Source organism: Acyrthosiphon pisum, chromosome A1 (genome assembly GCF_005508785.2).
Source record: "Acyrthosiphon pisum isolate AL4f chromosome A1, pea_aphid_22Mar2018_4r6ur, whole genome shotgun sequence".
NCBI classification, from domain to species: domain Eukaryota; kingdom Metazoa; phylum Arthropoda; class Insecta; order Hemiptera; family Aphididae; genus Acyrthosiphon; species Acyrthosiphon pisum.
The window spans coordinates 63119427-63136954 of NC_042494.1; the positions used below are offsets into that span (position 1 = coordinate 63119427).

Sequence of the window (17528 nt, forward strand, 5' to 3'; positions counted from 1 at the left end):
TGCTCCCACTGAGTCCACTTGTTCAGCAGTACCGACTGTGTGCAGTTAACTTAAGTTTTAGAGTGGATTGGCCTATTATAAAACGTAAATGTTAGGAACATTATATATGATTGTATACGTTGCCTTTTTTACGATATTTTAATTGTATACAGTCATTATACCTATAGCTAAGTAAATTTAGTTTTGAGATAAAAGTTGGCCGTAAAAAATAATTCAAAAATCAGTAGCTTATACTATTGAATAAAAAATAAAATGTTGTCATACAGAATAAAAAAAAATCATACATATTATTATTAAGAAATCGAATTTTTTTTTTTATTTTTTTACTTTTACAAGCGATATACAATTTGCTTAATTTGATACAATAAGAATATAGGCTAAAAGTAACAAATGTGACAGGTTAACATTATTTTGACGAAAGGAGCCAACCATTGATGGTATGTGAAGAAAACGAATTTAAAATTATTAATTTGAGGGTTTAAAAACATTTGAGAGGGCTAAGCCCCGTTAGGCCCCTTACCCAATATGATTCTAGGTAACACGATCGTATAATATTGATACAATTCGAAGATAAATAAAAATAAAAACCCAAAACATACGCATGAGTAGGACCCTGCAGGGAACATAATAATAATTTATAATATAAAAACTATAAAGCGCATTTTCTTTGGCAAGGAATTCAAAATTCACCCCGTACGACCGATTCGTATATTATTATTCAAATTATTATTATTATTATTTACGTGTGCGGCGTATCTACTGCAGTGTATGCCTTTGCCATTTATGATGTTTGACCGACCGGAAGTTATTTTAATATTCAGTATCGCTCAGGAATGCCTTTGTACCGCACGGAATTACACGCGATTCGGTTCCTTGTTTGTCAAATTGTATCATAACCGCTCTAGCTCTGCCGCGTATTGTTATTTATTATTATTATTATTATTATTATACTGTTGTAATAATAATATTATTATTATTTCACCGAGTCTGAAGGCTAACCGAAAGTTTATGCACACAATCGCAGTTGACCGCTGTCGCGGCCGTCACTGGTCATCAGCGACGGACGGACAACGACTATATAATAATAATGTAATATGTGTGCGTGTGTATACGGTGTGTGCTACAGTGATTAATGTCTTTTCGGACGTCCTTTTAATAACACGTCACGTGGAGGACGGGACGACATTATTGTATTCGTGTAAGAGTTGACATTTGTAAAAGGGCTTTTCTGCTGGTAGGCGGGAGCGGAGTAGGAAAAAAACACTAGAAAATGTCCCCTTTCGACTTTTAATAACATAATAACAGAATAAAAGTAATTTATCAAGATACCAATAATAAACAAAAAAATAATAATAGGTGTAAAAAAAAATGTTTTGATTGATAATTTGTATAAAAAAAGATTATAATAATAATAATAATAATAAAAATAATACACATTATTATATTTTTATAAAACGTGCAAAACATTGTGAATGGTGTACCTATATGTATATAGGTAAACGATGGGGAAAAAATCATATCGCGATTGTTATCCTCGTTTGGGCGTGTGGGTCGTTGGCTATGGATGGCACGGACGGGTAAATCTGTATGGGCAAATCCCACACCATTGTCTCGATGTCTACGTGTTCCGGGCCTGTCCAGCAAGTGCCTTCCTTGGTTTCGACCAACCTTTCGCCTGAAGTCTTCGTACTGGTCACAAACTCAAAATGAAGCCTCCATTTCACGCATACTAAACGTATTTTATATCATAATAATAACAATAACATGATAATATTATATTCACAGCGCGCGTAATCAATCAATTCCGATTGGTACCACTATTATACAGACTCAATTGGAAGTGTATACGCTGCGGGGTTATACTACGGTAAGTATCTGCTTACTGCATATACAGACCGGTATACCAAAAAAAATTTAGTTTAAGCGAGGTTTTCAACTTAAAAAGAAAAGCAGGACACGTGATGTTTCACCGAAAAAACACTCCCCTTACCTACAATGGAATATATGTGTCTATAATATTTAGCATTTTGGCTATAAGTATCCTATAGTATATTATACGAACACTTGGGGGAATGGACTCCACTGTAGGTGGACAACATATTGCTGTAGAAGTGTATTCTTCTTACACGGGAGTCGGGAGACAGGAGAGTGTAAGTATGGAAGTATTTTTTTGATGGAATATTTTTAAAAAAACCAGTTATATAGAGAGGATTTTCTGTGTAGACATAGAAAAATAAATTTATTATTATGTTATCGGTTTTTGAAAATACAATTTCTCTAGGAGCTGTTTTCTGAGAGTTATTAACGGTCAAATGGTTGATGCTTCTCTTCTCCTACTAGGTACCTCGATTCGACAATGTGCGACTTAATATATGTGGATATTGCATAGTTATACAATATGTAATTACCTAGGAGCGTACTAAAAGCTGGGGTGACGTTCAACGGTATAGCAAGCTGCAAAAATGATTTCAAGGTATTCGCACAGAACTGATGTTGAGTGTTGTATGAAACGATAGAAACGTTGTCCTTCCTGGGCCTCGGACTGACCGCTACAAAGTCTTTATTTACGGCCTCTTCGCACTGCAAGCTTACTGTAAACTGTATTATAAGTTATTAATCATAATAATAATATTTTTTTATTTGGAGATTGCCACGTGACCAATTTAAGCTGTGAATTAGAAGTAATACCGATCGTCATATTATAGAGTGTTGTAGGAATTTTCATCAATTGTATCCAATATCAGTGGAAAATAAGATAATAACGGGGATGTGTGAGTGATTTCACCCTGGGAGAGAACAATCCTGTCTTGCACCAGCGAAGCGAGAAGATTTAAAAAAGCAGGTAAGTGGATGTCGCTCTGCTGTACAGTAGATTACAAGTGGGTAATTGTATATTGGTTGTATTAGACTTGAATCCAATGATATAATATCATTGTATAAGAAAAACGATTCTGAGCGGAGACGGTTTGACAGTCTAGATATTTTATATTTTGTTATTATTTATTTTATCATGCAAGTTGAATTAATATTAAAATATTATAATTTTTTATTCGTTTCTATGGCGATAAACAAAATGTTAGAAATTAAAATCCCATTTTTAGCGGTTTTTCGTAATTTTCCGGTGGTTTTTCCCGTGGCATTAAATAACTGTTGAGAAAATCGAAAAATGACCTCTCTAAAGTACCATCTTAATCCAATTTGCTAAAAGATAAGGTATTATAATATGTTGAAATCGAAATACTCCTTCCGGAAGAAATTTTGTATACAGGATATAAAAAGAAAAAAAAAAATAAACACCATTGTAAAAACAATAGCTTCCTCGCTCCGCTCAGAATCTAAAAGTATATGCTAGTATATTTACTATTTAGATGTTTATTTAAAGGTTACTGTTTTGAAAATATATATAATTATTAATTTTTCTTATACGTCTTATAATATTATAAAAGATTTAGGGTATTTTTAATCCTGCCTTGACCATGGATTTTATATGACGTCCAAACGAACATAATGAAATTACGAGAATGACATTATGTGTTTTTTTTTCATACTCCCCAAAATAACTCTTAATTACTCTTTAAAATTATGATAATTACGTCAACATTTTGATAATGAATAATGCAAACAGGATTTTTTTATACTTACTACTTACTATACTTTATAGTTACTATATGATTAAGTAATAAAATTAAAAATTAAAAAAAAGCTATTAGTTAGTGTCGTATTTTGTACAATAATTTAATAAATTATAAGGATAATAGGTACTTAATAAAATTAAAAATTACATTATTACAATCAACTAAAAAAAAAAGATTGTAAGCTATAGTTCGTCGTAAGAAATGTATCGGTTTTATAATTATGTGGGTCTTAATTTTTTTATGGTTACCATTTCAGTTAATACTTTTTTCAAATGAAGTTAATCGATCGAAAAACTTTCGAACTGATACAATATTGAAGCTATATGTGCATGTTTTTTTTTACCAAAAGTATTGTATTTTCGCGGTTTTCATCCGCAGCAAACCAGTTCGAGCTATTGTCCAACAAAATATGTTTATAGAAACAATAAAGAATAATATTTTTTGCTTCAGAATATTGTACCCTTGAAATAAAAAATCATGTTAACCATCGTACAAATGTTAAGACATTGATTCTTAGGGTTTGTTTTTTACTTTAAGTTGTTTAATCAAGTAAGTATAGTAAGTCTCTTGCTCAGATAATCACGATTATATTATTATAGGTTTTATAATTAATTTAGAAATGTTATTTTATATAATATTAATATGATTTGGGTGTTTGTATTTATTTGTATAGTTAAGTACAAAAATACATTATTTGTTTACTTTTTATCATACCTTAGGTAAGCATTAAGATAATAATTAATAAGACATTAAAATGTATAGTTAAATTACATAATATTAATTATTAATAACGTTGATAGTTTGATTTTTAGCATCTACCAAATTTAAATATTTTATGATCTCGTGAATATTTTGTTGTATTTGTTTCAAAAATACTGACTACGGCATTATTCGACGAAAATGTATTTAAATAGGGTTTAGGGAGATGAAAAACTGTTGGAGAGGGAATAATAATACGGTTGCATTCATAAACGAGCCATTTACAAAACTGTCAAGAACCAAATTAAATAATAAAATATAATTTTACGGTTTTAGTGAATTTATGAAGGTTGTTGAAAATTGAAAATCAATAATGTACATAATTATAACCGAAATGTAAAGCAATGTACCCAAAATTAATGGCTTTTATTAAACTATTATAATCGCTTTACATTATTATAGATATTTAATGACGAACCAGACGAACAACATAATACGCGTTTGACCGCGTTGAAACCAAAAGTTCAACAAATCCTATTATATGCCTAGTAAGCTTTAAAATCAACCCTATTAGTGAACGTCATTAGTGTTGAATCTCCATTTATGATAACCCATTTATAATTTATATGTTCAGTTTAAATTGTTAGAATTAAAGATATTATTATGGATAGAAATATAGAATACAGAAATTCGGTGTTATGGTCGTTATGAACTCTAATCGCTTCACTCACCTTCATACAAGACATTGACGTATTATTATTATACGATTCGATAAATAATAGCATTTAAAGACGATTTTGTGTTTATTATTGAATGTTCGGCTCCATAGACATATTAATGGGTATACCATGTTCAGCACATTGAGTGCTTATAAATATCTATATTTGTTTCAAAATATATATCAAAATCAATGGTGTAAGTGTGAAACTATACTTTAAAATGGTTATGTCTTGTGTGTAACTGTAGATGAGGAATCTACTTGCTCCATCTATAATAGTGGTTACTGGTTGAATAATTTTTTCTCTGTGCACTATATTTTATTCTTAAAATAGTATTTTTAGCGTATTTTTTTTTATTTTTTAGGTCTGAACATTCTAAAGTTTTAACATTTTTATGGCAATTAATTGCACTAGATTTTTAACCAAAATAAACATAATAAACGTAGTAAAAAAAAAAAACTAACAATATTTAACTAAATGTCTTCATGACTTTAAACATTGATACTCAAACCGTGGTTTTCAACCTTCATATTATCTTTCACAAAGTGTTGACGTCATACCATCTACTAAGTCTTGTCGACGTATACTGATCAGTTATGCTACAATTAGTATAGTAAGGTTCACGGACTACCGATAAAATTCACAATAAGAGTAAATACTAAGATTGAGTATATTATATTTTATGTAAATATGTACTCAATGATGTTACAAACGCTTTAAACTATAAGTAGATTATTCAACAGGGTAAATCGGTGAACCACGACGCGTGGACTTATCTAAAGTTCAAACACACATGATTTAACGTTTTTGATCGTTTCCAGATTTAAAATAAATTTAACAGTTCCAAACCAACTTCTAACGCTTGCGGCACATCGCTTGAAAACCACTACAGTCTAACATCATGTAGTCAATATAAAATACACTAATAAACTTATATTTCAATATAAGTAGTAAGTAACTACAAGGGGAATTCCTTTACTACCATTTCATTTGAAAGATCGTTTAACTGCACAGTCTCTTGGGCCTTGCAATAGTACAATTTTGCTACACAAACACGTCTTAAGCTCACCAATCATGGACATGTGTAACTATTTCAAAATGTTATTGATTTAATAACTCTAGCATACCTACCCTAATTATATTTCTTAAATAAAAAACTCCAAAAGTGAAAAAAAATTGTCAGCTAAAATATATAGATTTAATTAAGTAAAACCCAATAATATATCATATTATTGGCATAAAGATAAGGTAGGTTTATTGTATATTTAATTCCATGATTATACTATCAACTCATAACTAATATTAAATTTGAAAATATTATGAGACTTTTGACTTTGCCAAAACACTTTATATTTCTGCTGGCACCCTCTGGCCTTGGTAAGTAACGAGTTACCAAAAATTAAATAACCACGTTTGTTGACGATATTTTGACACATATGTTTTATGGCTGGGGGTCTGTCTATAATTTTGTGCGACATGGAAAGCGTTACCGTCATGGTGTTGAGGCTGGGAGTCTAAATTTCATTGTATTTTTTGAACGATTTGGTTAAATTCTAGCTATAGGATTTGAGAAAAATTTCTCGAATATATTTCCTCAGTTGATTTGTTATTTTATGTAAGTGAAAAAAGAAGAAACATTTCACAGTTACTTAATAATTATCATTTTTATATTTTATACAAAATTTAATTTTTGAATTTTTAAGTTTTTTCATTTATATGTTGGTTTTAAAAATTATTTTTCTCAGCCAAAAGCTTAAAAATGTAATACAGAGTAAATTTTTAATTTTTAGTCAAGCATTTATAAACATTGAAAGTAGTACATGGGTATGCACATGTTTTTATATAATGGAATAGCACATACTTAAAGAATACATAAAATAATAATATATATAAATATACGATACCTCAATACAAGACACATCTGTTTGTTCAAAATCAAAAGTTCCAACTATATCTTCACCAAGTCTGTAAGCTTGTTTGAATAAACAAAATCGAGCTACTTTTCCTCGAGAGTTTGTTATATTGTAAAAATTGGGACTTCGTTTAGCAGTTATATTCTACAATAATTCAAATAAATAATACAAATGTTGGTGAAAGATATTTACTTATTTCAGTTTTGTATTTAGTTTTAATTATTGTGACTTTCAATTGTTTTATTTATTTTTATTTTTAATACATACTTGGAGCATTTGTAGAGCCATGTCACATTCTTCATGTTTATATTGAGAATCTAAAAATGGATTACTTGGAGATAAATCAATACTATTCTCACATGTCACTCCTTCAGTAAGTCCTACAACACAAGAATAGACATTTGAATAAGTAATATACAAATAATTATTTTATAAAAATTACCATGCATAACTACAACACGTATTGGTACTCTCAATAGTTTAATTGGACTGTTTAAACGTTGCATACCCACTGTAATTTTATACGCATATTTAACTAAATGTCCTTTATAAGATGGTGGTGCATCATTAGGTAATGTATCGCTGTATAAATCTAAAATATATATAATATATTATAAGCATTACACAGAGTGATTCATTTAAAAGAAAATTCATTGAAATAATTGGGTCAATTATTAAATTTGTTTAATATGTCATTACTTAGTACTTACATGATTTATTTTCGCCAGGAGATAATCCAACGTCACAAAATAAAATTTTTGGTTTTGTAGATAAAACAACATGACCATTATCTGTTAAACACGGTGCAAATGAAGTTTCAGAATTTCCTAAATATTTCTCATCTTTGGTAACACACATTACAGATGGAAAATTAATGTTGTCGTTGGTTAAACACAAACAATTGATTTGTACACTGGCCCATGCTAAGTTTTCTAAAACGTCACTGAAAATACAACGAGATTAGTGTGAAACAAAAAAAAATGTGCCATATAATGAGGAAAATAAACTAAATTATTTATATTATTAATTTAAGTAAATAATTATTATGTATTATATAATAACTTAAAATGGATTAAAGTGAATTGTTATAATTATAAAACGGTATTAAATTAAATGTTAATACCATATAATAATATACTTATATACCTCTGTTATAGGTTTTCCGAGGAATACAAAATTATAAATTCTTACCTATTACTTTGGCTTCGAGAATCTGATGGTAATGGCGGATGAGTAAATGTTATACAGCAACCAATTTTACTACCCGGCATAAATATAGGGCCACCAATGAGTTTGGCTGATACCTCAATCATTCCACTGCCTTGTACCGGATTGAATAAGCTAAAATAAATTATGATTGGATCAGACCTTAAGTGTTAACTTTATTTATAACATGAGTGTTGAACACAGTTCATTTGTAGTAATAAATAATTATTTTTATGGAATTGTTACTTTGAAAAAACTTAATAATTTATTATAATGCATAACATTATTATAGTGTTAATATTCAAAACCACGATTAAAGATTTATCTTTAAGGTATATCTTTAATCGTGTTCAAAACATTGAAATTCAAAACATTTTCTTGTCACAAATTTACCATTGATAATAGAAAATAATTCTTCTTTTATCTATGCAAATTTACAATCACATATTTATCATTTTATATGTTATCAATCTTTTATTTTTGTTGATACGAGTTATCAGAAATTAAAATTACCCCAAATTGTGTAACTGAGATTTATGAATAAATTGTGAATCAAGATTCCAGAAATTAACCGGGTGATTTCCAGATCAAATTTAAGTTTGAATACTAATGATTTTTTAATTAGATATATATATTTTATAATTAAACAACAAAGTGGTATTTGAATTCTTGTTCTCGTAATTAAATAAAAGTTCAATTTATTGCGATATATTTAAATTTGATATTGTAAAATTTTAAGTATGTTAAGTCTAGGCAAATGTTTTTGTGGTATAGGTACAAAGATGAGTCCTAATTTTACAATTGGCAAAGTAATGTTATCATGTTAAATTTAATGTATTTTTTGGTTAAGAAAATAATGTTTTTTATTATGTTGTAGAGTTTGCTATTAAGATCCAAACAACTATCCATCACTCGTCAACCAGCCATCCACAATACACCAATGTCATCAAATTTAAATGTAAGTACAACATTATTGTGGTAATTATTAATTTCTTTAGTAAAACACTAAAACCTATAATATTTAAGGTAGATAAAGATTATTTAACATTTCTTGTTAAAAGTTGTTCAAGTGTATAACAAAAATATATAATTGTGAATTGTATTATGTAATTTAGTTATATCATAGTATAGGTATCAAATTCTTTATTATTATTTATTGATCAATTTATTACATTACAGTTAAATGTGTGGAAAAAATCTTTTAGTAACATTCAAAAAGTAGAAACCGATCCAAAATATGTTGGTTATTGGTTTCTTGGTTGCAGTGGAATGGTTTTTGTAGCTGTTGCTTTAGGTGGGATCACCAGGCTGACAGAGTCTGGACTATCTATGGTTAGTTGGAAACTTTTAGGTGAAAAATTGCCTACTACTCAGACTCAGTGGTTGGAAGAATTCAATAAATATCAACAATATCCTGAATTCAAAATGTGAGTTAAACTTTTAAGACTATTTGAAACAAATTTTATTATTAAATTTACTTTAGGAAAAATTCTTCTATGACTATGGAAGAGTTCAAATGGATATGGTGGATGGAGTATGCACATAGGACTTGGGGTCGATGCATAGGTGCTGCATTTTTGATTCCTATGACTGGCTTCTGGTTAACTCGTAAATTCAGTCGAACTACTAAAATACATTCTATGATTTGTGCTGTATTGTTAGCAGGACAAGTATGACATAATTACATTATTCCATAAATATTGAACTTTATTAAATTTAAACTAGAGTTGAGATTTAAATAAAAACTTTTTTTATCTTACATTTTGATTAGGTCAGGGCCGCATTTAGAATTAAACCTTCCCAGGCAAATAAAATTTTCCTCCCCCCTTTTTAAATTTTTTAAATTTATTTGATATACAAGCTTTGATTCGTTTTGTAAAAATATTATAATGGTACATGGTCAAAACTTGAATGGTAAATTCTTAATCAACTATAATGATATAAATACATAAATTTGTTATAATTTTATTTAACTTTATAAGTATCAATTGCCACTTTTTTTTTATTACTATTTATATATTGTTATTTGTTGACCATATTCTGATAAATGAATATATCAATATATCATGATAACCATTTATAAAGGTTACATAAATAAAAAAACATAACTATGTATACTAGGGTGGTCCCTATTTCTTAATATTTAAATTTTTGTGACCGATCCCCCTAATTGGGTTCCAATATGTATAAAAATTACGCATACGAAATTTGAGCATAATCGGATAAGTTTAACACGTGCCCCAAAGCTCTCAAAAGTTTAACTTTGTTAATATTTTTTAAAAATTGAGTAATTAGTAAAATTACCGAACAAATTAAATTTTAAATATTTATTGTGTAAGGAAAAACAAATTTAATTTTATACACAATTTTTAGTAATAATGAATTTCAATGAATATTTTATTTTGCACGCATGTATATTATAATTTTTCCATAAGAGTGCTTTTGTTTGAATTTGAATATCATTGCCTGTATTCCGTGACAACTTGAAGAACATACTGCTTCTGTTCTTCATTTTTTGAACCAATCTTGTTAAAATCTTCAATTAATTTAACAGCTCATTCAGCCGTATTATTTACAACTTTTAATTTGCTGATAATTTCTTTACCCCGTTTGTATTCTAAATTATTCTCCCAAGTTGACGGCGATGTTTCAATAAAGTTATAATTAATATTGATTATTTAAAAAAAAATTTAGAGTTTTATCTGAAATAAATGATTCAATATTCTTATTTATAAAACTTGGTATTTCAGTTATTTTACATATAAACGTTTTTCTGAATAAATTGAATCTCCATCCACATTTTTATCTTTTTTTTAAAGCTTGAATCATTTTTATTTTTGTATCGTCAGAAATTTCACTATCGAAAAACGCAAATCTAACTGACTCTGGAGACAAATACCATAGGTGGTTAATACATTTTTTTTGTGTAACTTCAGATAACTTTTCATTTATTGTTTTGTAAGCTTTAAGGTCACCCAAAAACTGTAAGTCTTGGCGTGGAGCAACACAACCATTTGGCACATTAAACCACGCTTTAACATAGCAATGAACAATAAAAATACAAATATCACGAACTGAATCGTATTCTCTTTTGTTTAATTTAAATTCTTGACGAAGTATAAATATTTAAAGCAATATATGGCCTTCGACATCCAGCGAACATGATGCATTGCTCCTGGAACTAAAGATGGAAAAAAGATTCCACGTGTTGGAGAACCATTCAAAAATATAACAGTTAGTTCAAGAAATTCTCTGTAATCTTCCCTACATTGAATCTCAGTTAAATTATTATAAAATGTTGTCGTCCTCCAAACTAATCATCTGCATAGCATTGCATGAGCTATATCATAAAATCTTCTAATTGATCTGTAAACTGTTTTTCCTTATTTATTTGGTTTTCATTTTTTCTTGTTGCATGTTTCTGTAAATTTCTCCATTCATTATACATTTTTTCTAATTTGTCAACACAACGTGGAAAATCTCTTGTTGGTACTCGCGCTTTATCCCAAAATACAATTGTTTCTTTTAAAACTAAAGTGAAACTCTGTCTTAAATTAAACTTCACTTTTCTGAGATTATAAAACAAAATCTTTAACACTTGCATGTTTGATGGTAACTTACTGTCTATTATTTGATTTGCATCGTCTCTGATCAAATATATTTTCATTTGATCACGTAGTTCATATGCTAGTGACATTATAACGACTATTTTAAAAGTGCCCTGTGTTGTAACGACACCGGGGACTTTACAAAGACTAATGACAAATACGAACATTCACGGTCGCCACGATTATGATTCACATAAGATATCAAAAGCAATTAAGGTAAAAACGGACTAATGACGATTAAAATACGAACTGTATCGGTGAGGTATTTTTATATTTACATTAATATCTACGATTTATTATAGTAAAAATTCTAAGGGCTTTGGGGCACGGGTCAAACTTATCCGATTATGTTAAAATTTTATATACATCATTTTTATACATATTGGAAACTTTTTGGAGGAATCGATCATAAATAATGAAAAAAAAAAAATTCCCTATAAATAAGAACCACCCAATGTATACAAATAAAAAAAGGCAAAACAATATTTTATGTATCAGTAATAATTAAGATATATTAAAGATAAATTATTAACATTTTTTTCTACATTTTATTAAAGCAATTTTGCCGCCTCCAAAAATCTGATGCCCAGTGCCATCGCACCCATTGCAGCCCCCTAAATGCGGCCCTGGAATAGGTACATAGTTAAAATGTACTTAAATAGTTGCTATTATCATGTTCAAATATTTGAATAATTCCCATCACTAATTTAAACATGATATGAACATAATTTTGTGAAATTTGTAGATTGACCATTATACTGATTTAGTGATTTGTATTATATTAAATGTAGGTATTGAAAGATTTTTTAACTATGGATTATTGTTTATACCAATAGCCAAGACACATTAATCAAAAAGTTGGATATAAGTGATTGGTTAACTAATTAAAAACAACTGTTATTGATTTATAAGAAATAATTAATTAAATATTATTGTGTATCTATTGGCTATTACTACAGTCAAAATAAATTAAATCCATAAGGAGATTAAAAATATGTCAGCTGTAGGTGTAAGAAAACACCTTATTATTCTGTGAGAACATAGGTGCTTAGTGTTTAAATTAACTATTATAAGTTATAAGTCACTTATAAAAATATATTTACTATTCTCATAAACCCAATTTTTTTTCATTATACTTAATAAATTTAAAAAAAGTTGTTACTGATTTTTGATTATTATACTTTTATTTTAGGGTTTGATGGGATGGTATATGGTAAAATCTGGTCTAGAAGATAGATTTGACAAGCCCACAGACGTCCCAAGAGTATCACAGTACAGATTGGCTTCCCATTTGGGTTTAGCATTTGTATTGTATTCATTTCTTTTAACAAACTCATTACGCATCCTCCTACCAGTTACAGTAACTGGATTTGTTACTAAAAAGTTTGTGGGACTGGCAATGGCAGCTAAAGGATTAGTCTTTTTAACCGCTATGTCTGGTATGCATAATTAATAATCTAAACTCGTTTATTATTATGAATAAAAAAGGGATTACTAGTATAACTTTTTGATTGCATAATTGTAAAATGTATATTATAGGTAATTTAAGTTTATAAATACTGTATTCTATTAATAAATTACCATCTAAAAATTGATATAATATTCTGAGTGTAATAAATTACCGAAATAATAATAAATTGATTTAAAAATTAATTATCCTATTCATACAACATTTAGGTGCATTTGTGGCCGGTTTAGATGCTGGATTGGTTTATAATTCTTTTCCAAAAATGGGTGACAAATGGATACCAGATGATATATTGCAAATAGAACCTGTACTTAGCAACATCACGGAGAATCCTACCACAGTGCAATTTGACCACAGAATATTGGTAATTAATAACATATTTATAAAAATAATAATGAACTACTTATTTTGATATCATCTTATAGGGAATAAGTACTGTTTCAATTTTGTCAGCTTTATATGTTATGTCGCGAAAAAGTAAACTGCCTCCAAGAGCTAAAGCGGCTGCCACTACTTTAGCAGCATTTTCATGGTGCCAAGTAAGAACTAATTGAAAATTTGTAAAATTGTGTAAACATATTATAACTGTTGATTAAATTTGTTTTATCTTAGATGGGATTAGGAATTTCTACACTTCTTACTTATGTTCCAGTTTCACTAGCTGCTGCTCATCAGTCAGGGTCACTTACTTTACTTTCACTTGCTTTATGGCTTGTACATGAGCTTAAAACATTACCTAAAATATAAATTATTAGATTAATTTTAGTATAATTTAAGATTAAAATAAATAAAGTAAGTATTTATAAATGATTAAAAAATTGTTTTTATACAAGTATTTATCACTTATCAGTTATCAGTATCTACAGTATTTTTTTCAAACGTAATTATGTCTGTTTTTAGAAATATAATTGTTTCATACTAATTAATTTTCAATAGTGGTATGAATAATGTACCTATTACTTTTTTTATAAAGATTGAACATTGTTTGTGGAAAGCAAACAGGAATACAGAGGAAGTCATCTATTAAATCTATTAATGGAGAATAGGAAATCTCCATTTTTGTATACTTAGATCCCATATAATTTGTTTAGATATGATAAAATTAAGTTGTTCGGCTATTAAAAAAAATAAAAAAAACAAGTAGTGGTCAAACAAATGTATATCTATTTTATGTAACATTGGAAATATAAACAATTCAAATAATAATAAATGTTTTTAATACATAAGAACAATTTTACATAATATTTTTAAAATTAAAAAAAAATGAAAAAAAGAAATAAATTGGGAAAGGTAAGAAAATATTACTATTAAATATATTGGTAACGTGTATTAAAAAAATAACCCTTAGAAAAAAGGTGCAAAAAATAAATCTGGCAAGAAACAAAAAAATAAATCTAAAAAGGCACTACGTGTAAAACCGATAAAAGTTGAACCAGAACCGCCTCCACCACCACCACCACCACCATCACAAGGTGAGTTCATATGGATTCATATTGGACAAGCTGGTGTTCAAATTGGATTAGCATGTTGGGAATTATTTTGTCTTGAACATGGAATCAATCCAGATGGAACGGTTAAAGAATTAACAACCAATTCTACATCAATGTTTTCTTTGTCGCAAGAAAACTCCTATGTCCCTAGGGCTCTGATTGTAGATACTGAACCTTCAGTTATAGGTATGTAATTAATCATAGAGTATTCTATTGCAGTTTTAATAAAGTTGTATACCAATAAATTGGTTGATTTCAGATGTTTTGAAGAGTGGGAAGTTCCAAAACTTATTTTCTCATGAGAATATGATATCTGGAAAAGAAAGTGCAGCGAGTAATTATGCTGCTGGTTTTTATGGAGTTGGAAAAACACTTTCATCAAAAGTTATGGATCAACTAGCACGTTTAGCAGAAGATTGTAACTCATTACAGGGTATTGCTGTATTTCGATCAATAAGTGGCGGTACTGGATCTGGAATGGGTTCAAGGATCATCGAAACTATTAGAAACACTTATCCGAACAAAACAATTATTGACTTAAATGTTTGCTCTTCATCAGAAGTTTGTTTTTATTATATATATATATATAAATATTTTTGTAAACATTATTATATAATAGAATGTTTACAGTTTTCAGATATTATTGTGGAACCATATAATACTGCCTTGACCACTCATCATGTTTTAGATGTAGTAAATTGTTCTTTGCTCTTTGATAACAAGTCAATCTATGATATATGTGGCTCTAAATTAGATTTGCTTCAACCTACTTTTGCGAACATAAATAGTATTGTAGCACTAGTATGTATTATTGTATTATAATTAGGCAAATGAAAATTCATTTTTAAATATTAGGTTACATCAGGAATTACTTCGTCACTTCGGTTTGAAGGTTCAATGATGAGAAACATTTCAGAATTGCTAGCAAATTTAATACCTCAGCCCAGATTGCATTTTCCATTAATTTCATATGCGCCCATCACAAATTGTGCCCGAAGTATTTCATCAGCCAGTACACAGTCGGCTATGATGAGCTTTGATAGTGATTATCAAATGATCAAAATTGACCCAAGACTGGGCAAATATTTGTCAATTTGTATGATGTTCAGGGGGAATTTAAAACCAACCAATATCAATACAACCATTGCTTTTCTTCAAAGAGAAAAAACTATTCCTGTAACTCATAATATGAACTCTCCACTATTCAAGGTGAGTGTAATAAATTTTAGTATGAATGGAGTGTTTTAAATGTAAATTGTTTCTTTTAGTTTGGTTTATGCAATCTACTTCCCATCGCAGTGCCAGAGAGTGGAATCTTTGCGGCATCTACAGCAACGACAACATTGTGTAACAATACCATTATAAAACAGTATTGGATGAACACAATGAACAATTACAATAAATTGTTGACCAAACGGGTATTTTTACATCATTATACGGAAGAGGGGATGGATGAAGCGACTTTTCATACAGCTAATGGAAATATTTCAAAGTTGATAGCAGAGTATGAAGAAATTGAAAGTTCATAATATTTGAACAAAGTTGTATCGTTAATAAAATGTTTATAATATTATATGTTGTAAATAATAAACTTATCTGCCACATGACACTAAGTATATTTTTCATTTAAAATCATTTTTAAAGCGTAGTATTTTACGTTATATTATTCAGAACGTGTATAACAATTTAAATATCATAAAACAGCCAACGTACAAGCACAGGTTATGTCAGATAATAAATCAATTCACTCTAATACTATAATACTGAAGCAGTGGCGTATTTACGGGGGGGGGGGGATCCCCTAACCTCCCCCTTGACCTTTTTTTTTTTAAATTAAGTTAACTAATTTTCTGTATTTTTCAATATGATACTACTTTTAAGTTTTAAGTAGGTACCTATATCTGTTTTCTATATGTTCTAGCCGTGGTAATTTGTCCGCTTTGATATAGGTACTATACGCCACTAGTCGTTCGTGGCATAAATATCGGAAGATAAAAACATATATCTTTATGGTGGTATGGTATACTATATTTTTGAATTCTCTGCGAATTATTTTTCATGCATGAGTGTTTATAATAAACCCGATAAATAGTCGGTAAATAAAACAAAATTACCATGAAGACTGTAGATTTACCATAGGGCATGGGTTTATTTTTAGTGACTGAAAACATTGTATTCACCTCTGGGTTACATGCTTTAGATGTTTGTGATAAAGAGGTTTATCCAAATATTCATGAACTCTTGAAAATATTTTGTACTTTGCCTGTATCAACTGCTATACACCTGAACGATGTTTTTCAAGTTTTTATTAAGTATTAAGTCTTACCTGAATACCTGATAAATGGTATGACAGAAGTAAATATTTTATCAATTTTCCTATCTAATATTGAATAATAACTATAAATTAAATAGTAATTATTATATACTTTGTTTATTATAACCGACTTAGACACTTAGGGTCCGTTCAACAATCATAGTTTAAATTTTACCAGTCGAATTCCGCGGTTTAACATTATTTAGTTTAACTATTGTAATACGGACCCTTATAAGAGGACGCTACACCCGCGTGAGTTGTTTCTGTCTAACACACGCACGACATAGGAAATTGTCGTTCACTATTCTCAATAGTGAGCTGTTAGTTTTGATACTAGAGTGAATCGACCTATATTATCAAACTTTTAGGTAAGAACATTATTTGGGTCTTAGAGTGGGCGATTTTTCGATATTTTCATTTTCGAGAAAAATAGGGGTATGTGAAATATCAAAAATTAAAAATGCTCATATCTCGCT

General features: G+C 28.9%; 3 protein-coding genes across 3 annotated transcripts; 2 read left to right on the forward strand and 1 right to left on the reverse strand.

Moving 5' to 3' along the window:
• Positions 1-377: 377 nt before the first annotated feature.
• LOC100161918 (RAB6A-GEF complex partner protein 2) lies at positions 378-8482 on the reverse strand. The gene is made up of 7 exons (XM_008188733.2): positions 8158-8482; positions 7677-7909; positions 7409-7558; positions 7234-7346; positions 6958-7110; positions 2409-2598; positions 378-1729 (listed from the first exon to the last, which is right to left on the reverse strand). Exons 1-7 carry the CDS (start codon positions 8277-8279, stop codon positions 1515-1517), a joined length of 1176 nt encoding a protein of 391 aa, XP_008186955.1. The 5' UTR covers positions 8280-8482; the 3' UTR covers positions 378-1514.
• Positions 8483-8667: 185 nt separating this feature from the next.
• On the forward strand, positions 8668-14471 carry LOC100159870 (cytochrome c oxidase assembly protein COX15 homolog). The gene is made up of 8 exons (XM_008188734.1): positions 8668-8981; positions 9050-9130; positions 9352-9599; positions 9656-9842; positions 12973-13219; positions 13458-13612; positions 13674-13787; positions 13861-14471. The coding sequence occupies exons 1-8, from the start codon at positions 8913-8915 to the stop codon at positions 13993-13995; spliced, it is 1236 nt and encodes a 411-aa protein (XP_008186956.1). The 5' UTR covers positions 8668-8912; the 3' UTR covers positions 13996-14471.
• A 15-nt stretch (positions 14472-14486) lies between these two features.
• LOC103310440 (tubulin alpha-2 chain) lies at positions 14487-16345 on the forward strand. The gene is made up of 6 exons (XM_008188735.1): positions 14487-14538; positions 14597-14924; positions 14998-15299; positions 15369-15539; positions 15594-15947; positions 16007-16345. The coding sequence occupies exons 1-6, from the start codon at positions 14512-14514 to the stop codon at positions 16265-16267; spliced, it is 1443 nt and encodes a 480-aa protein (XP_008186957.1). The 5' UTR covers positions 14487-14511; the 3' UTR covers positions 16268-16345.
• Positions 16346-17528: the final 1183 nt, after the last annotated feature.